This window comes from Trachemys scripta, chromosome 11 (genome assembly GCF_013100865.1).
Source record: "Trachemys scripta elegans isolate TJP31775 chromosome 11, CAS_Tse_1.0, whole genome shotgun sequence".
Lineage (NCBI taxonomy): Eukaryota > Metazoa > Chordata > Testudines > Emydidae > Trachemys > Trachemys scripta.
Window position 1 is genome coordinate 18,630,337 of NC_048308.1, and position 18,572 is coordinate 18,648,908.

The 18,572-nt window shown below is 41.4% G+C and overlaps 1 protein-coding gene across 1 annotated transcript; it reads right to left on the minus strand.

Moving 5' to 3' along the window:
• Positions 1-11,994: 11,994 nt before the first annotated feature.
• LOC117885216 (transcription factor 15-like) lies at positions 11,995-15,875 on the minus strand. Its single transcript, XM_034786448.1, has 2 exons — positions 15,259-15,875; positions 11,995-14,321 (listed from the first exon to the last, which is right to left on the minus strand). The coding sequence occupies exons 1-2, from the start codon at positions 15,688-15,690 to the stop codon at positions 14,289-14,291; spliced, it is 465 nt and encodes a 154-aa protein (XP_034642339.1). The 5' UTR covers positions 15,691-15,875; the 3' UTR covers positions 11,995-14,288.
• Between the last annotated feature and the right edge of the window lie 2,697 nt (positions 15,876-18,572).

The following is an 18,572-nucleotide window of genomic DNA, read 5'->3' on the forward strand; positions in this document are numbered from 1 at the left end:
CCATGATGACCCATTCTAGCATTCCGTTTCAGGAGGACTGAATGTATTGGAACACTTTTTAATGAATGTTTTATTCTAAATGCTTGGAGAGACATACAGATTGACCACTGTGCTCCAGGACTAAAGGAGAAATATCTGGTTTTTATATTTGTAATATAGTTAACAGGGCGTTTTGAATGGTATACTTGGAATACAAAAGTAGGTTTTGCTGTATCTGAGTAATAAGATAAATACACGAGATAGCACTAACATTTTGCAAAAGGGTAACATCCACTTGTTTGAGTTAGGGACATTACAAAACAAACCATAACCCCAACCTCCTTCACACTAAATCCCCTAATTCATTCCGATTGTTAATAGGGAAGGGAAACTGGATTCTTAGCAGCATACATCTGAGGCTTTCTTAATCTATTTTCCTAACCAGATAAAGGGCCAAATCCTGATCCCATGGATGAAGGCAGAGTAAAAGGATATTGCCTCTAGAGACCATGGTCAATTTAGGGTAGAGGTACATGCCTGGGGCCACAGATCTTGGAGCAATGTGATAACATCTGAATCTAAGCTTTCATTAAAATAAAAGCATCTCACCCTAATAGTTTTGAAGAAAAGCTTGAAACATGACTGAAGTATAATGGAGACAGTGGCATCTGCCCGAACCTGCAGACAGCCTGAAACCATCGTTCAGAATTGTGAATTGCACCCTGGCTTGTTATGAATCCTGCTGCTGTGGGCTGTCCTAGCCAACACTACCCCACCAAGACTTGGCAGGGGGGGCGGAGGGGAGCTCTTGCTGCTGTCACCCTATTATAGATCTCTCAGAAGGTGGGGGCAGAGTCCTTTCTCCAGAATGGAGCCCAGCCCACTTCTGAAACAAGATGCAGTGGTCTGGAGAAGGAGTTCCCAAAGAGGGTTAGTGGTAGACTCGCTTTAGCCCAGCAGGCGGCTTTTGCATGGGCAGGACCAGGACATGAGTGGGGTGACTGGGGGCCCCAGTGTGGGAGTGTGTCTAAGGCCCCATATTACCTTCATTTATCCCTCCTTGAGAATAGGGGAAAACAACTCACCCTTTGCAGTTTTGCGGCCCGTGGATCCACACTGTACAAGAAGCCATTGGTTATGCTCCCATCACATCCCTAACACATCCACAGCACTGAGAGATGTAGCAGAGCCTAGCTTTGCAGCATTCAATGAGATGCCGCCTACCTGCATGAGCTCTGCATGCCACTGTCAAGTGCTATCTGCAGGATCTGCCCCGGCATTGTCAAGCTATCATGAAGAATTACATCATTTCATTTAAGGATGTGTCTAGATTGTGTTCAAATAGATAAACTACATTTCATTTTAAAAAAGGGACAGACAGTGATGGACTAGTAACCTCGATCACTTTAGATTAATAAAAACTTAATCTTACAACAATATAAAATTAGCAAAAATCAGAAATAACCTTAGAAATTACCATTTCACTTCTTTCATAAAGACAGAGTGCTGTTTGTATTTTGCATGTCTCTCCATTCACATGTTGATCCAATTTCAGGTACTTATAATCCATTTTACAAATTGAAAAACTATAAAAATATCATTACAACATCTATTTTTAACTTTCCATGCTTGAACAAAGTGTTTGACTACTGACTTTTGCTGGGTCACACCTGTGTAGATTACTGAGTAATAGCCAGTTTGTTGTTCTAACACAGTAGTGCTGGCACTTTAGAATGGTTAGATGTACAATCCAAATATTTTAGGATCATTTATTTAAAACACACAAACAGAAGGATGTATTGCTGAAGACAGGGAGCCCTCTGTGTTAAAGAACCAGAAACTTCTTGCTATGACTTCCATGTGACTTTCAAACTCTGAAATAAATAGAGCTACATAATTCTATGGGGACTTTCTTTAACTTCAAACTTTATTTCAGCATTGCAGTGCCTCTGTGCATATTTAAACCAAAATGAGGGCAGTTAAATTAAAATATTGAACCTCTGTATTTCCCACACAGTGGAACAGATTAAAGTTTATCTTTGTGCATATGCTAATTGAATCTAATGATCAGATGCCCTCTGATATTGTCTTCATTTCTTGAAAGTGAAAGTTTAAATGGATTATACAGTGTATGCATATGTCCAGTCCTCTATTACAGATGATGTAAATACATCTTATTCCATAACTGTACCTGCCAAAGAGAGAAAAAGAAATAAATGCACATAGTAATATCTTTAATTGTATATTCAATTATAATGCAAATGTATACTAATAGGAACATATGTAGATATATGTACATATTAAACTTAGTTGTTAATCAGTAAATCTTGTTTAATAAAATGTTTGGGTATGAAGATGAGCAGAACATTTAGTCCAACTGAGACAGAAGATTGTAGCACTGCTGTTACTGTCAGTCACAAGTTTAAAATACTCTTGATCACAAGTCTTTCTGTCAGCAGCTTTGAATTAAATTAGGCAAAGCTCCTAATTAACACAGAAATGTACAGTAACTTCATGCACTTGAAAATCAGTTACTATAAAAGGGTATTTTTATGCTAAATCTTAGATTAATTCAGTCTACAGTTGAACCCCTAAAGTAGTAGTTGCAAGTTAATGCCCATATTATTCAGATTATGTGCATACAAATGATCTCTTTTGCAGGGCAGAAAAGGCTGGTGGTACTTGCTTTTGAATAGATTAGCAACAAGTTAAACAGGAATCAGGCCCCTCAGAATATTGAGGACAGAAGTTGCTCATTAGTTATGTTGTGACATTTAAGGACTCCTAACTGCCTAAGTCCAATGCCTCTATACTTCCCAAATATGACCCTTGCTGCACAGACACCAGTAGAGGCAGATTCACATTGGGGTACAGTGATAAAATGCTTAGGATTGGATTCTAAGTTCTAATGTCTGGAACATTTACTGACTACCATATAAGAACTCCCTACTGTGCTCTCACATGAAAGCAGAATAGCAAATATTTTCAGTAAGGTACATGATGATATGTATTAACCATTAGAGATTGAAATCTCACCTTAAATATTAAAGTAAACAGGGCTGAAGGTTCCCCTCTGCAAAAAATGAGTGTAGGGAAATGCTTATTCTGTTTTTGATGCATTATCCCCCTTCTGCACAGCATCAGAGCATGATTTGTATCAGAGGTCAAGGATCCAGAAAACCTGGGCCAACCGCCATAGGTTCTTAAATAGCCACAAGGAAGGTTTTTCCTTCTGTGATGCTGTCAGACCTCTTCCTCTCACCCCCCAGCCCTGGTATTGTAGGTAGCCCAGCTGCTCTGCTGACATTTGGCTCTTAGCAACTATGTGTTCTGTGACCTCTTCAGTGGGCTCACTGGGCATGGGAAGGAGAGAGTGTTTTGAAATGCATTAATCAGACTTTTTCTTCTTTATATATTCACAATCTTTGGGTTGCAAAAAGGAGCAAACATACTGTGCAGGGTGCTCATTTCCTGTTTCCTCCTCCCTGTGGCGTGGCCTGGCCTGGTTTGGCCTGGGGGGAAGGGATAGCTCAGTGGTTTGAGCATTGGCTTGCTAAACCCAGGGGTGTGAGCTCAATCCTTGAGGGGGCCACTTAGGGATCTGGGGTAAAATCAGTACTTGGTCCTGCTAGTGAAGGCAGGGGGCTGGACTTGATGACCTTTTGGGGTCCCTTCCAGTTTTATGAGATAGGTATAGGTATATCTCCTGTTTCTCTTCAATGGCTGTGCTGCATGGAGATTACATAGAAGAGCTGGTGGTAACGGGCAGAGAGGCAACGTTCTGTTCACCTGCCTTTCCCTCACACAGTTACCTCAGACTGCCATGGTGTTTTCCCTCCCTCTGAGATGTGCAATGAAGGGGAATAGAGGTAGGGTGACCAGATGTCCCAATTTTATAGGGATAGTCCCAATATTTGGGCCTTTTTCTTATATAGGCTCCTATTACCCCCCCACCCCCACCCCCATCCTGATTTTTCACACTTGCTGTCTGGTAACCCTAAATAGAGGGGACACAGTCTGTAACGTCACTGTTAGCATAGTTCAGCTAAAACCTTGGTCTAGAAGCATAGAAACAAAAATGCTTGCGTTATGCTGGGGGTAGCCATTACAGAGATGTTGCCATTTTTCACAACAGATGTAAAAACAGAATCTGGGTAACATTTTCAAAAGAACCCACTTTTTTTTTTCCAAAAGTGATTTAGAAGCCAACGTTTCATTAAAACTCAATGGATGCCTGTGAGGGGGGTGTCTACCCCACACAAGGCCTGAAGGGGTTAAGGTGGCCAGGTGAGCCAATTAACCACCTAGGCTGCACCTGGAGGAGAAGCCAGGGAGCAAGGACTAATTAGAGATGAGGCTCAGCTGGATAGGAACAGGTTAGTGTGATCTGTATGAAGCCCAGTATCTGAGAGCAGAAGAGGCACCAGAGAGAGAGAAAAACTGTAGTCTCTTTCAGGGTGACCAAAGGCAAGGTAGAAAGTAGTTTGGGGTACAGCAGTAAGGTTGACGACTGCGCAGACCTTGGCTGCTTGTTGTAGGGTCCCTGGGCTGAAACCCAGTGTAGAGGGCAGGCCTGGGTTCCCCTACCAGCCCCAGGGAAAATGGCACTGGTAATGGAATAGTGGGCTCTGTGAGACTTTAGGGTATGCAATGCCCCCTGCCCCTGGAAGGAGAAAATTACACTGACCTGACCAGGGGGCCAAGCCACAAAGCAGGAGCTGTCAAGTCCTTAGAGAAAGAGACTAAGAAAGCAGCGGAGTGCAACTGCAGGAAGGAGCGTTGGTCTAACAGCTAATCCCCAGACATGGCCAGAAAGAAGCGCTCCGGTGGTGAGTAGAGCACCCTGTGATAGTGCCTATGTCACTTAAGTTGAAAATAAAGTCAGTGGTCTTAATTCTCACTTACTTTAAGGACCTTTTGCACTGCTGAAGTGGTGTAAAGTCCCCGAAAGGCCCTTTAACGTTCTCAGAGCAACATAAAAGGGCTGCAGTGTAGTACAAGTGCTACAGCTTCCCTGATGCAGATATGCCACTGTAGTTCTGCACTGTAGACGTTTACTACAGTGACAGAAGGGGTTGCTTCATTGCTTTAGTAAATCTACCCTCTCAAGAGGTAGTAGCTAGGTTGATGGGGGAAGAATTTTTCCATGTGCCTAGTTGTGCCCTACAACAGGGGTTAGTTTGAGCTATCTGAATTGCACAGGGTGTGAAACTTTTCACAGCCTTGAGTGATGTAGCTAGACTGACCTGAAGTTTTAGGTGTAGACTAAACCCCAACATAAACAGGAATTAGGCCCTATAACTTCCTTCAAAAGACTAAATTAATTAAACATTTAAAGAGGGTTTTTTTTATTGATTTGTAAACCAGTTTTTCAAGTACTCTTCCCTGACACATCAGTGCGTGCAAACTAGCAGAGATGGTGACAATTATATGCACCTACCATACTTATATTTATATAGAAGTATATTTATTTTATGCACAGAATAGAATCCACTCATTTGCAACACCCCAGTGGAAACTAAAATGTACCAACCAATGGATCATCTCATTTAACAGAAGTATACTGCAATATTATGGTACTCTTTGTTGGACTATGGAGGCAGATCATGGAACATGCATTTTATTTCTTTACAGAAGCTAAAATAAGCAGTAATATGTTTTATGTTGCAGAAAAGTAGACTATGATTTCATTCTGATTCTAGTTGGGTCCAGCTACATACTGCAAAGCATTAGCATGGACAACATGGACCCTTTTACAGAGAGTTTGCCTGTCTCACCAGACATGGCATAGACTGTAAGTATTTTTTCTTGGACTGGTGATGACATATACCTCCAAATTTCCAATTGGAATCTGGTACTATAGAGAAGCGGATTGTTTTGGATGATGACTGAAAACTGTTGTCTGATGACTGTTTGGAGGCTTATTGTGAAATGGTGTTCTTGGGCATCTGTCCTTTAGGAAATGGTCTCGCTCTCGGTATTAATTCCTCGGGGTTGTTACAAAACACCCAGGCAAAAATCTATTCCTGCTACCATTTAAGTGGTTGTGCAATTGTCTGTGAGTCAATTAAACAGATTCTATTAGTTCAAAGAAGTAGTGTGTTCATTATCAAGATAACGAACACACATCTTACTATTTAAAATCTTGTCATCTTTTAAAGTGATGTAAAAAAGTTCCCACACTTCACAAACCATAAAATAGTTTGGGTTGCAAGAGACCTATAGAACATCCTTTTTACACTGGCATTAGGATTACTAGTGTTCTCCCCAAAAAGTCATGTCTTGACTGTCTCCAGTGATGGTGATTCCCACAACCTGCTTTGGTAATTTGTTCCATTAAGCAATTGTTCTGTTAGGGTCACACAACAGGGGCCCTCACAGGGCGTAATTTAAATCCCATATCAAAAGCCCAGTCTGCTGTCACTGAAGTCAATGGGAGTTTTACTGGGAGGTGGTACATGTCCTAAAGGCGTAAGTGGCACATAGGGCTTTCTTGTGAGTTTCAACCTTAGTTAATTTTCAACTGTAGCTGGAAACATCTAAGCTGTATCTTGAGAATTTAAATGGTAACTGAAGTGGTGCATAGACTGTATTCTGGCACGGGTGAATTTCACCCTGTGAGAATGAGTGGGTAACATTCAATTTAGAAACACTTAGAGCATTAACAGAAGCAGCAGCATTGAGATTCTGAAAGGGCTGTATGTTTTGTGTGTGTCACATCCAAAGTTCTGTGTTCAGTTATGAGCATCAGTTTCCATGGAATGCTCAACACTAAATATTTAATCATTAGCACACTGAGGACTTTATACATAACTGGTGGCAAGCAGTCCTTATGTTTGTGATAGGCTGGATCACAGAACTAAAGGGAGGCAAAGCTTGAATGAGTCACAGCCTGTGCTGCCACTCATGATTAGTGAGGAAAACTATAATGCTATCCATTTTAAATGTACATACACTACACTACAAATGTAGTATAACTTGCACTCTTCACAATGAGGCAATCTAATGTTAAGTAGTTTGTGGGGAGGTGGGAAGAATGCTTGTCATTTTCCTCAATAAATTAATTGGAAAATTGTCAACGTTTTGAAAGAATAGGTCAACATAACAAAGTGGTGGTACACTTTACACTTAAAAACTACTTGGATAATAGTAAAATTTCATCATGATTGTTTCAGACCACCACTGTACATTACTAGATTCAGCTATATCAATAATCTTTTGATCTTCATCTGATTTACAATTTACTAGGCAAGGGCTAGATCCTCAGCTGTTGTAAACTGATGTGGCTCTTGACTCACTGGAGTTACACTGATTTACACCAGCTGAGACTCTAGTCTGAAACCAGCTGTTTCATATCATCTGCCACAGCAATGATATGCTTAAAGACTATCCATACCTTAGGGCAACTACTAAACCTATTCCATGAGAAAAGTATGAGCTTAAGAGCTTCCTCTTTCAGGATTTACTTTATTAGCTGGAGACCTCCAGTCCACTTTGCTGCTTTTCATACTGAACATGTTGTCGCTTTCCTAGAAAGGCTCAACTTCAAAACACCCTGTTACAACACAGCTGCCTGATCCCATCTAGACCTGACAGATGCCTGACCTTTCTAACAGACACAATTCCTTTCCTATCCTATTTGTTTTTTCCTATATCATCTACTATCAACTACTGTTAAATAACATGTGAATGTTTGTACAGGTAAGCTTTTTTTATTCTGTTGGGGTGGGAAGAAATGGGTTGGGGTGGTAGGAATGTAGATTTTTTTTTTTTTTGTTAACAAGTAACATTACTTCCATCATTAATGTCACCGCCCATATCAATGAGTTGTTTTTATTTCTATTGAATTTTTCCTTTGAGGATCTCAAAGCACTTCACAAACATTAAGTAAGACTCACAATGCTGTGATGGGGAAAGCGAGACAGAGGTTTAGGCCCAGATCCTCAAAGGTAATGGCAGAGATAGGAAACCTACAGTCTGTTGCTAACTCTATAATAATGGTTACTGGATTTGGCTAGACATTCAGTACCAGTTTTTAAAACATTTGATAGCACTGTATGCTGAGCACCTATTAATAAATGGGCCCTAGGTGCATGCTCTCTGAATCTTGAATTTCCTTTTTTTTTTTTCTTATATTTTGCAATACCTTAAACTCTCTCTTGTCCCAGTGAGGAAATTTCTCTCTCCTAACGTCCTTGTTGGTTCTACAGCCCCATCTCCATTACCTCAACCTTCAAAGGCTCTGTTAGAATTAGTAGTAATATAGGGTACTACCAGATACTAACTATAAATTCCTTTATTAAATCCAAAGGCCAAATGGCCTTTCTACAATTGCTCTGAACATGTCTAAAAAGCCTAAATAATAGGCAATCAATACATCCAAAGAGTAACAGACATTCATAAGCATTTAAGATACGAATGGACTAAACCTAGAGGTGCTTAGTCTCATGTGTTGGTTCCATCTTAATCAGGCAGGTATTAGCAATGAACCCTTTAAGAGTTCCCCTTTTATGCCCATTAACAAACAAGAGATGCCATTGCCAATTGCTACCTTTAGCTAAAAAGCAGAATTTGGTTGGTTTGGAGTCATTGCTGGTTCAATGCCCACAATCCTTTATTAAGTAGCCCTGATAACTGGGATTTCTTCTTTCTTCTGTTTTATCAGTTACCTTTCAAGCCCAGTTTTTTCAAATAAGCCATATTCTTTCAAGGTCTTCCCACAACTGTTAACAGACCTGCAGTTTGCAAGACCTACACAAATGTGTAATAAAATAAAAGGTTAAATTAGTTTTAAAATAAACTACAAAACCCATTTTTCTTCATTCCTGCAAGGTCCCAGGCATATTCTGTCTCCGTATAAGTGTCTCTTCCCTGGCACTAGTCCATCTTATTATTTCATTTGTCTCTCTCTCAACCTCCTTCTATGATCCTTTATGCTCTTACCAATCAAGACTTTGCTGCTCTTTTGGTACATGCTAAGTTGTCTACTTAAGGATCTCATTACATAGTATCCGAGTACCTCATAATTAGAACTAGCTGGAAACTGAATTCCCCTCATGGAAAAACTTAAAAAAAAAAAAATTGGTGGAGGGGAAATCATTCTGAATAGGAATAAAAAGGCTGAAAACTCATAATTTTCATGGGATGAAAAGTCTAAAAATCTGTTTTGAGGAACTGAAACAACAAATATTTGGCTTGTTCCCAGCTCTATTTCTAACTTTTAATGTATTTACCCTCTCAACACCTGTGAGGTAGGTAAATGCTATTATTCCCATTTTACAGATAGGGAATTGAGGCAGAGAGCTGTGACTTTCCCATGGTCACACAGGATATCTGTGGTAGAGCAGGGCTTCCTTTGTCCCAGGTAGCATTTTAAGTACTTGGACCATCCTTCCTGTCTTCATTCTGACACCGAATGAGAGTAGATGCTGCAAGATGAATTTAGGAAACGTATAATTTTTTCAGTAATGATGAAAAAACTAAAGTAGTGCTGCCCACCTTGGTGAATTTGGAAAGGCTGAGATTTGTGAATAAACTTCAAATCCATGAGGTCTGAATGAGTTTGAAATTGTTTAATGCAGGGGAGAAGGGGTGTCTCGGGGTGTGTGTGTGTTTGGTTTTTTTTTTGTAATTGTCTCAAGGATTAACTCCTCTTATTTATAAATAAAAAACTCCAGTTTTATACTGCTTCCCATGACCTAAGGGTCTGAGCATCTTCAACATGAAAGCAACAGCAAAGTCCCTAGTGGACTTAAAGGAAGCTATTGTACTTCTCCCTTTTCAGTGTAAAACTGTGTTGGGGGTAGGGTTGTTTTTTGTTTGTTTGTTTTAATATTTTATTTATTTTCCTTTTTGGTTGGGTGGGTTTTGGGGGCAGAAAGGATGTCAGTGTTATGTCACTCCTTTGGAATCCCCTGTCCACCATAGGTTTTGCAGCATTTTCTAAACACAGTAAGACTAAATATGCCTGGTCTCCTCTGGATGTTTGTTGCGTAGCTGGTCAGATCCCTTAGGCTGAGAATGCTTTATCTCTCTTGTGCTATCTCATTTGCTGTCACATGAAGCATATACCTTCCCATTCATGATTGCATAACATCCCTGTGGCAACAAAAACAATTGCTTATGTGAAAAAAATACTAGCAAAATATATTTATTTATTTTTTAAATCTTTTAATATGACTTTAAGCATTTGGAAGTAAAGGGAGACTGCACCATACCACCATTGGCTCATGGCAAGTCTGAGAAACATTGATTAATGAAAATCCTCGACCAGCCCTAATGCAGAATTTTAATTTAAAAAAAAAAAAACCCTATTTGCAATAAGTATACAAGGATTATCATACAGAGTCTTTTAGAAGGTACAAAGAAATATCTGTTTTTAACATACAGTACTCAGTGTATATTTTCAACAATGAGATTGCTAGAGAAATAAAAGATGCATACCTCCAGAACTCTAACATTTTATTGTTTATACAAGTTATAAAAATAGTTTATTTTAGCAAAATAGCACATTTTGCAAACAAATTTAGATTTTATACAGGAGCTAAATTTTTTTTTCAAGTAGACGTTAGAAAGGAAACACTTCTGCTTGAACAATTATTTTAAAATATAGTAAAACGCCTTAAAGAACATTCAGACATACATTCAGATTAGTTTATAAATAATCAAATAGTATGTTCAAATACTTTGTTTAATAAACCTAGTCAAATCATATTATGATTTGTCCTTTTTGTGGGCATTTTTTATACATTTGCAACAGATTCAGTGGCTATGATGATGTGGAGTATGGGGATTTAATTTTTAAAATGATCATTTAATAAAATCTGAGACCAGCTTCTGTGTCTTACCAATGAGCCTCTGGATAAAATAGATATAACTAAACTTGAAGCCAAGTCTACATAGGGAAAAGAGTTATAGGGGTTTAAATCAGGTACACTTATAATAATTATGAACAATATTCTGAAATATATACGTAGAAAATCAATATTTTCAATGGGAGTGGAGGGTGTTCAGCACCTCTTGGGGAAAAAAATCATTTTATTTAGGTGCCTAAATATGAGTTCAGTTTTAGACATCCAAGTGCGTGCATGTTACAAACAATGTGTAACTGACTTAAACAGAATTGATAAGGCACACAGAAGTTCATATGGAGTAAATACAGTAAAACACAATGGTGAGCATCCTAATAAATGTAGTTTTTCATTCCTCAGTTGTGACTCCTGAGTGTTAAATTAATCCACGTCTATTGAAAACGAAGTGTCATTACCGTGTCCACCAGCCAGATCTTTCACGCTGATAGGAGCACCCATTTATCAATAACGACTCAGTTCTGCATGCATAAATACATGTGAGTGGAGACACTGGGGAAGATCCTCAGTTAACAAATTGTCTAAGAGCTTTAATGGAGCTATGACAATTTACCAGCTGAGTATCTGCCCCACTGAGTTCAATGGTACTCGCATACATAAAGTTATTCACACCTGTCCGCAGAATTGGGGCCTGTGTCTATGAAATCTTACCAGCATAGGCTCTAGAGGGCAGGTAATGTTTATATGCATGTAACACAGAGCCTAATGCACTGCAGGTCAGATTGGAACCTATATGTGTTACAACAATGCAAATAATATTTAATAATTGAAACACTGGGCCCAGTCCTCTTGAAGTGAACAGTTTTAATGAGTAAGGACTGCAGCATTTAATGCCACATTAAGTCATATTCAGTGTGCAGTATGTCCCTCTTCTCCCCCCCCCCCCCTTTTTTTTAAAAAAAGCAGAATGCTCCCATTTTGTCATTGACTTAAATGGAAGCAGGAGCAAAACCATCCTGTATAAGTTTGACACATAGCACATAAATACCATGGATGTGGGATCCCATTTAAAAAAAAATACTATAGCACTGTGCAAATCACTTATTCATGAGTTTCTTCAAGTAATAAGCTTTAACACTACATTAAAAATAGTGGACCACACCTTTCAATGTTGATTGCATTTTTAAGTTTTTAAAGGCAATCATACTAAATGTAAATATGCTACATTTGCCAAGAGATTCTATTAAAAATGAACGTTAGTTAAGATGTTTATGAAAATCCAAAATTACTATTTTGTTCAGCTTCTTTATGAATCTCCACAATTAGAGAATATTTGTAATATAAAACAAACCTAAAAAGTATTTGAAATTGCAGTTTTTTAAACATTTTATCACTTAGTGTCCTAATGGAAGATACAACTGTTATATAAGTGAATCTGTTTATTCCTGTTAAAGAAGCTAACATTTGATATAGTTTAGTCATGTTTCAAGATAATCTACAGTGCAATTTAAAATATCTGCTTTTAAAACTATAAAAACTTCTAAAAACTTACACATCCAGTTTAAGCCATTACAAAACCATTTTAAAAACAAAGCAAAATGTTGACGGGCATATTTGCAGAAATCTGCACTCAAAAATAAAAAATGTAGTCTAAAAATGTGCATAAATCCCATTTGTCAGAAAACATTGATCAACACCAAAACAAAAAAGTTAATCTGGCAGCGGTTTGAATCACTACACTGAAAGAGTGCTAAGGATGCAGTAAAGATAACAGCATACTAAAAGCAGGAAATTCAGACCTCACTCCAGAAAGCACTGAAGCATGTGTGCAACTTGAAGAACATGACTAGTCCCATTGGAATCAGTATTTTGTTGGAGGAGAAATTTCCTACAGCTTCTGTAAATAACAGAATGTGTCTTAAAGTGGCACTGCAAAATGGCTTGGGGGGGAGCATCAGGAATTCAAAGTTCCAAGACCAAATTAATGGGGTCTCCTATACGTTTTTTTTTTTTGGTGTGTCTACTGGAAAAATCTGCAGAATATGCTCTGTATGTGTTGGGTGGGGAGTGAGGTGAAGGAAAGTCAGCTACACAATAAACACCTCAACTGCTACAGCTTACCTTTCCTTATCCCACCACATTGGCTTTGATATGACAGCAGAGTTCTACAAGAGGGTGTGGCCAACCATGAGAAGTGGTGACCTGTAGTGGTGGGAAGACAATTACTCTGTGCAGCATAAGCCTCTCTCAGGATGGCATACATTACTGCTATCCCAAAAAGCAGCAACTCCCTCTATTGCTTTTAGGGGAGGTATATAACACACAGAGCTGATATTTTTAAGGTACATACAATGTTTAGGTGGGCAGGAGAAGCTTATTTAGGGACTGTTAGCCCTGACTCCTTGGGGTCATTCTGTGCTTCACTAGCTATGTCTGATTCTTTTAAAGCTTAAGTCCCACAGAGACCGGGAGCTAAAACTTGTATCCAAATTCAAAAAGTAGGTAAAACTTACCATTTTCTAAACCATCCACTGTAAATTGACCTGGATATGGAGATTTAATATTTTAGCTGCTTTTTCAGTTCTCATTGTGCCCAAATTGGGAACCATGACAGAGCTGTGCTTTTTAAACTCCATTTCAAATAAAGTTTACAAGTTTATAAACTAACAGTGATAAACGACATCAGTGATTGTAAAGGTACATCGTGGGAATAACCTCGCTGATAAATTTAGAGAGCCCGGGGGCAACCCTCCCTATTCTGTGCTTAACAAGAACAAATTTAGAAAGATCCCACACTATTTAGAGGACTGGCATAGCACACACTGTGTATTATGGAAAAAAAAAATCCTTTGCACAGCACTTCTCAGCTATCCTGGGTACTGACCGAGATAGTGACCTCCTCCCATCTTGGCTGTCTCTTTAAGAGGCATTCTGTTGTACTGCAGCTCACCCTACACCTAGGCACATGTCACTTTTAATTATGAGTATCCTGGCTTTTGGGTGGGCACCTTAAAATAATCTCAGTGTAATTTCAAAGACCCTCAATGTGTCAGCTGCCACTTTCTCTCACACAAATGAGCATACAACTGTACAGTCCAATATTGGTTAAAGGCACAGAGGATGGCATGTTATGACAGCTTCCATTGACAGGAGACGCTGTGTGGTTTCAAAGCTCAAGTTTCATCATGTGACATAAATTGAGGAGCCATCAAGATCAGGGCTTGGCTGCTTAGGTTAACATTTCTTGCATTAAAATAGCAGCCACACCAGGTGCAACTCTCCCCACAGTGTTCAGTTTCATTGGCAAAACACCCTGAATCAACCTGTCACAATGTAAAACAAAGTGCATAGCAGTGGGTTTTTTATAGTTTAAAAAGTAGTTTTTACTGTTGCATAATTTCAGTGTAAACATTGTGAATAAAGAGAAGTTATCTAAAACAGTTCTACAGTCAGTGCAAGATTTGTGCAAGCTTCTCATCTGATTCAACGTCCACTTAAACTTTAAATAGACAAGTGTTTCTCCCCTTCTCTGCTCTGTAAGAGGGGACAGAAAATATATATTAGAAACATCAACACAGAAAAAGGAAAATCACCTTCTCCCTTAACTTGGCATCTATTAATTTTATACCTAATTTAACATACACACACACAGTCAAACTAAACGTTTAATTAACCCCTTACCTTCCTAGCAATTATGTTGTAAGCCATTAAACAGTGAACATCATATTTTAACTCTATTTAAATTTTGTTACCAACTATGAAATATACCAGAAATACAACAGTGCAGTTAAATGAAAATAGCCAGGGCAGAACAGTATTTCTGAAACTGCTACCGTACGTAGGGAGTGAAGTGAAGACACACAAGTCTCTAAATGGTAGACCACGGTAAATAGTTTGTCATACTTAGTTGATTTTCTTGCCTCTTTTTTCCCCCTTTGATTTATATACTTTGTGGAGTTTGGAATTTACAGGTCATAGAGCACAATTTTTCCTTACAGTAGATTTCTACTCATATTAAACAATGCTTACAAGAAGTGAGTTTATAATAAATCAACACAAGCATCAAAGCTGTACCCAAAGGGATACAGCATGTTCTGCCTGTGAACATGGGTGAGCCTGTCAGCTTTTCACTGAGGGGCCAGTTTGTTTACAGTACTGGACAGGCTGTAGATGCTAAGCAAATATCAGCTCTCCCTGTCTACTCTGCTATCCCAGGGATGGCAACAGGAGGATGGGCTGTGGGCACGCATGGGCAGCAGAATTGTGGTTGCTGTGGCTGGGAGATTAGTTTTAAAGGTGTGTGGGGTGGGTGAGAAGGGGACTCGCCTTGCTCCCAAAACAGGCCTCACTGGGGCAGTGCCAGGATGCAAACCAACTCCAGCCCCTGGGAGGCAGGGGGGAGCCTCCACTCTACCGTCCGCCCATGTGACTGTGGGGGCAGCACTCAGCCCCTGCTGCGTGCCAGCCTTACCAGCTTCCTCTGGTTACTGAGGCAGAAGGTGCAGATGGGCCGGGGCGCCGCGGCGGGGCCGCCGCCCTGCAGGCGGGGCCGGTACTGCAGGCAAGGCTGCTCCGCCCCCTCGCCCTGCTGCAGGAGCAGCACGTTGGCCAGGTGCGCGATGTAGCTGGCGGCCAGGCGCAGCGTCTCGATCTTGGAGAGCTTGCGGTCGGCGGGCTCGGTGGGGATGAGCGTGCGGAGCGCGCTGAAGGCGGAGTTCACGCTGTGGGTCCGGTCCCTCTCCCGGGCGTTGGCCGCCTGCCGCTGCTTGCTCAGCCCGCTCAGCCGGGGGCTCTTCCGCTTGCGCTTGCCCGGGCCCCCGGCGGGGGGCAGGGACTTGTCCGAGCTGCTCTCGCTGCTGCCGCCGCTCTCCGGGTCGGAGGCGGCACCGCCGCCGGCCTTCATGGCGCTCCCGCCGGCCCCCCAGCCCCATGACTTTTATGCGCGGCAGCTGCCGGCTGGCCGCCGCGGCCCCGGGTCCCCTCCAGCGGCGGGGCCGTGCTTTGAATGGCTGCTGCTTTTAGCTCGGGCATGTGGCCGCTCCGTAAATAAGGCGAGGAAGGTGGAGCTGCGGCCTCAGTGCTCCTGCCCGGCAGCCTTGCACCTGTTCCCCCGGCTCCGCGCGGCTCGGGCAGGCCGCCCCCGGGGCATTCCTGGGGGGAGCGCGGCCCCCGGGGCAGGCCGGGCGCTGGGGCGCTCTCCCGGGTGCCCTTCACCAGGCTGGCTCGGGGCAGCAAGGAGTGAAACGCCCCCGGGAGGGACAGCCTCGTCCGGAGCCCAGAGGGGGCCGTGAGCGAGGGGCTTCCTGGGCCTTTAGCATGTGCTCTCCTCTGGGGGGTGAACAGCGGGCCCCGGGCACACCTGGGGGAGGGGGATTCACTCGCCTGGCCAAATCTGCATCGCGTTGGCAGGACCTCACACCTGCCCCCTACAGAACCCTTCCCGGCGGGGAGGCTGGGTGGATGAGCGCCTCTCTCCCTCTTTAGGTGCTGCTTCCCCTACAGCCAGTGAAACAGGAAAGTTAGGACCTAAGGGCTCCAGGGCAGTTGCAAACAATAACCCTCTCCAAGGCCTGATGCCAATAATAAGCATAGGTAATATCTGTCCACATCCATCCAATTGAAGGATCAAGACACTATGCAAATATGTTGTTGTTTAGTTTTAGTGTGGGATAGTAATATGGAGTAATCCCTCTGAAAAAAATAAAGAACATGCTTTGCTCAAGTATATTTTCAAAATAACTGTTGGTTTCAAATGGACTAACAGGCACTCTAGCGCTAGTTCTTTCATCAGCTTTCCCATCAAATACTAGACCAGTGGTTTTCAACCTTTTTTTCATTTGTGGATCCCTAAAAAATATTTCAATGGAGGTGCGGCCCCCTTTGGAAATCTTAGACATAGTCTGCGGACCCACGAGGGTTCTGTGGACCGCAGGTTGAAAACCACTGTACTAGACGTACATATAAATCCAAATCCCGATTCAATTTAAAATGCAGAGCTACAGCAACCAATTTACTTATTAAAGGTCATCATATTCACTAGTTTATTATGCCTCTTCTCTCCATAAAAGTTTGACAGCCCCTCTGCACTCAAACTCATGGTACAGGTTTTCCCAACTGAGTCATCTCTACCTGATTAAGTAGTGCTACATGACTGTTTTATGTAGCCACTGGAGTTTATTTTTGTTGTTGTTGTTTGAATTGGAAAGATGGATTAATATTCAGAGTTGGATTAGCAGTCACATCCTTTTAATCATAGGTGCATACGCTCAGAATGGACAGCTGCTTTGCCACTCTTGGCTGGGAGTCATGTCCTCCACAAATACAGTTAATGCATATATGTGGTCTCTTGACTGTCAGCACTCAAGTCCATCTGTTAGAATGGCACGGTGCCTGCTTAAAAGTTGGTTGTACCTTCCCTTTGGGCATAGGTGCTAGGCAACAAATGTGTTCATGTGAGCAGCTTCTTACAGAATGCTTAAAATAGTATATTTCCTGCAGAAAGTTCCTTTTGTGTAAAAAAAAAAAAAAAAAAAAAAAAAAAAAAAAAATGCTGCAGTGGTGCCTCTGTTTGTCAGTGAGTCTCATCTGCTGCATGTGTAACCCACACACCTCCTGGGTGTGGTGCTCTGTCCCATCTAGTGGCACCGAGACCACTTAGAGAGAGGGAGATTAAAGTGTCTGCTCTACAGCCACTTATAACACCAAAAGACCCTGGTTGTCGGCGGGTGGGATCGAGCCTGGGACCTCTAAAGTTAAATACATGAGCCAAAAGCCATATGACCCTTAGCTAAGGCAGTAGAGCAGACTCATTAATCCAGTGGTTCTCAAACTTTTGTACTGGTTACCCGTTTCACATAGCAAGCCTCTGAGTGCGCCCCCCCCATAAATAAAAAACACTTTAAAAATATATTTAACAATATTATAAATGCTGGATGCAAAGCGGGGTTTGGGGGTGAAGGCTGTCAGATCATAACCCCCCCAGGTAATAACCTCACGATCCCCTGAGGGATCCTGACCCCCAGTTTGAGAACCCCCGCATTAACTCAGAAGGTGTGTGGGTTACATACTTCCCCTAGCTGAGGAAGCATCCCGAGCTTCAGAGACTTCCCAGTTGAAATCCTGGATGTGCCCCCACTTGTAACATTGACAGACCCCGATTTTTCAGTGGGTGGGCTCAAATCTGGGACCTCTGGAACTTAGTGCATGAACCTCTACTGCATGAGCTAAAGCCAACTGGCTGTTAACTAACGCTGTAGAGCAGACTCATTAATGTCTCTCTCTAAGTGGTCTTGGTGCCACATGATGGGACAGAGCACCACACCCACGAGGTGTGTGGGTTACACATGCAGCAGATGAGACCCATTGACAAACAGAGGCACCACTGCAGCATTTTTACACAAAAGGAACTTTCTGCAGAAAATATACTATTTTAAGCATTCTGTAAGCTGCTCACATGAACACATTTGTTGCCTAGCACCTATGCCCACTAGATGGGACAGAGTTGTGTGGGTTACACATGCTTTCATGTATTAATAATAGAATAACTTTTTTTCCCCCCATTTTCTTTTTGCTCACTGGGAAATGGGTGCTCAGATGACCAATCTCTAAAATCGACAATCCAAATACCTTATTAGGGTATGCCATACCTTTGTTCTCCTTTTCCAAACTTTATCCTAACGTGGATGAAGCTTTGAAACTAGCATTCTTCAAAGTATTAATGGAAAGTGCATGCAATGTGTTAAGTTTTAACAGTTGTGAATGTAATAGTTATCAGGTGAAAGATGG

Coding starts and splice junctions, on each gene's coding strand:
- LOC117885216 (XM_034786448.1), bottom strand. CDS start 15,690: ATGAAGGCCGGCGGCGGTGCCGCCTCCGACCCGGAGAGCGGCGGCAGC. Junction 14,322..15,258: donor TCAGTAACCAGAGGAAGCTG/GTAAGGCTGGCA, acceptor CCCCTCTTACAG/AGCAGAGAAGGGGAGAAACA.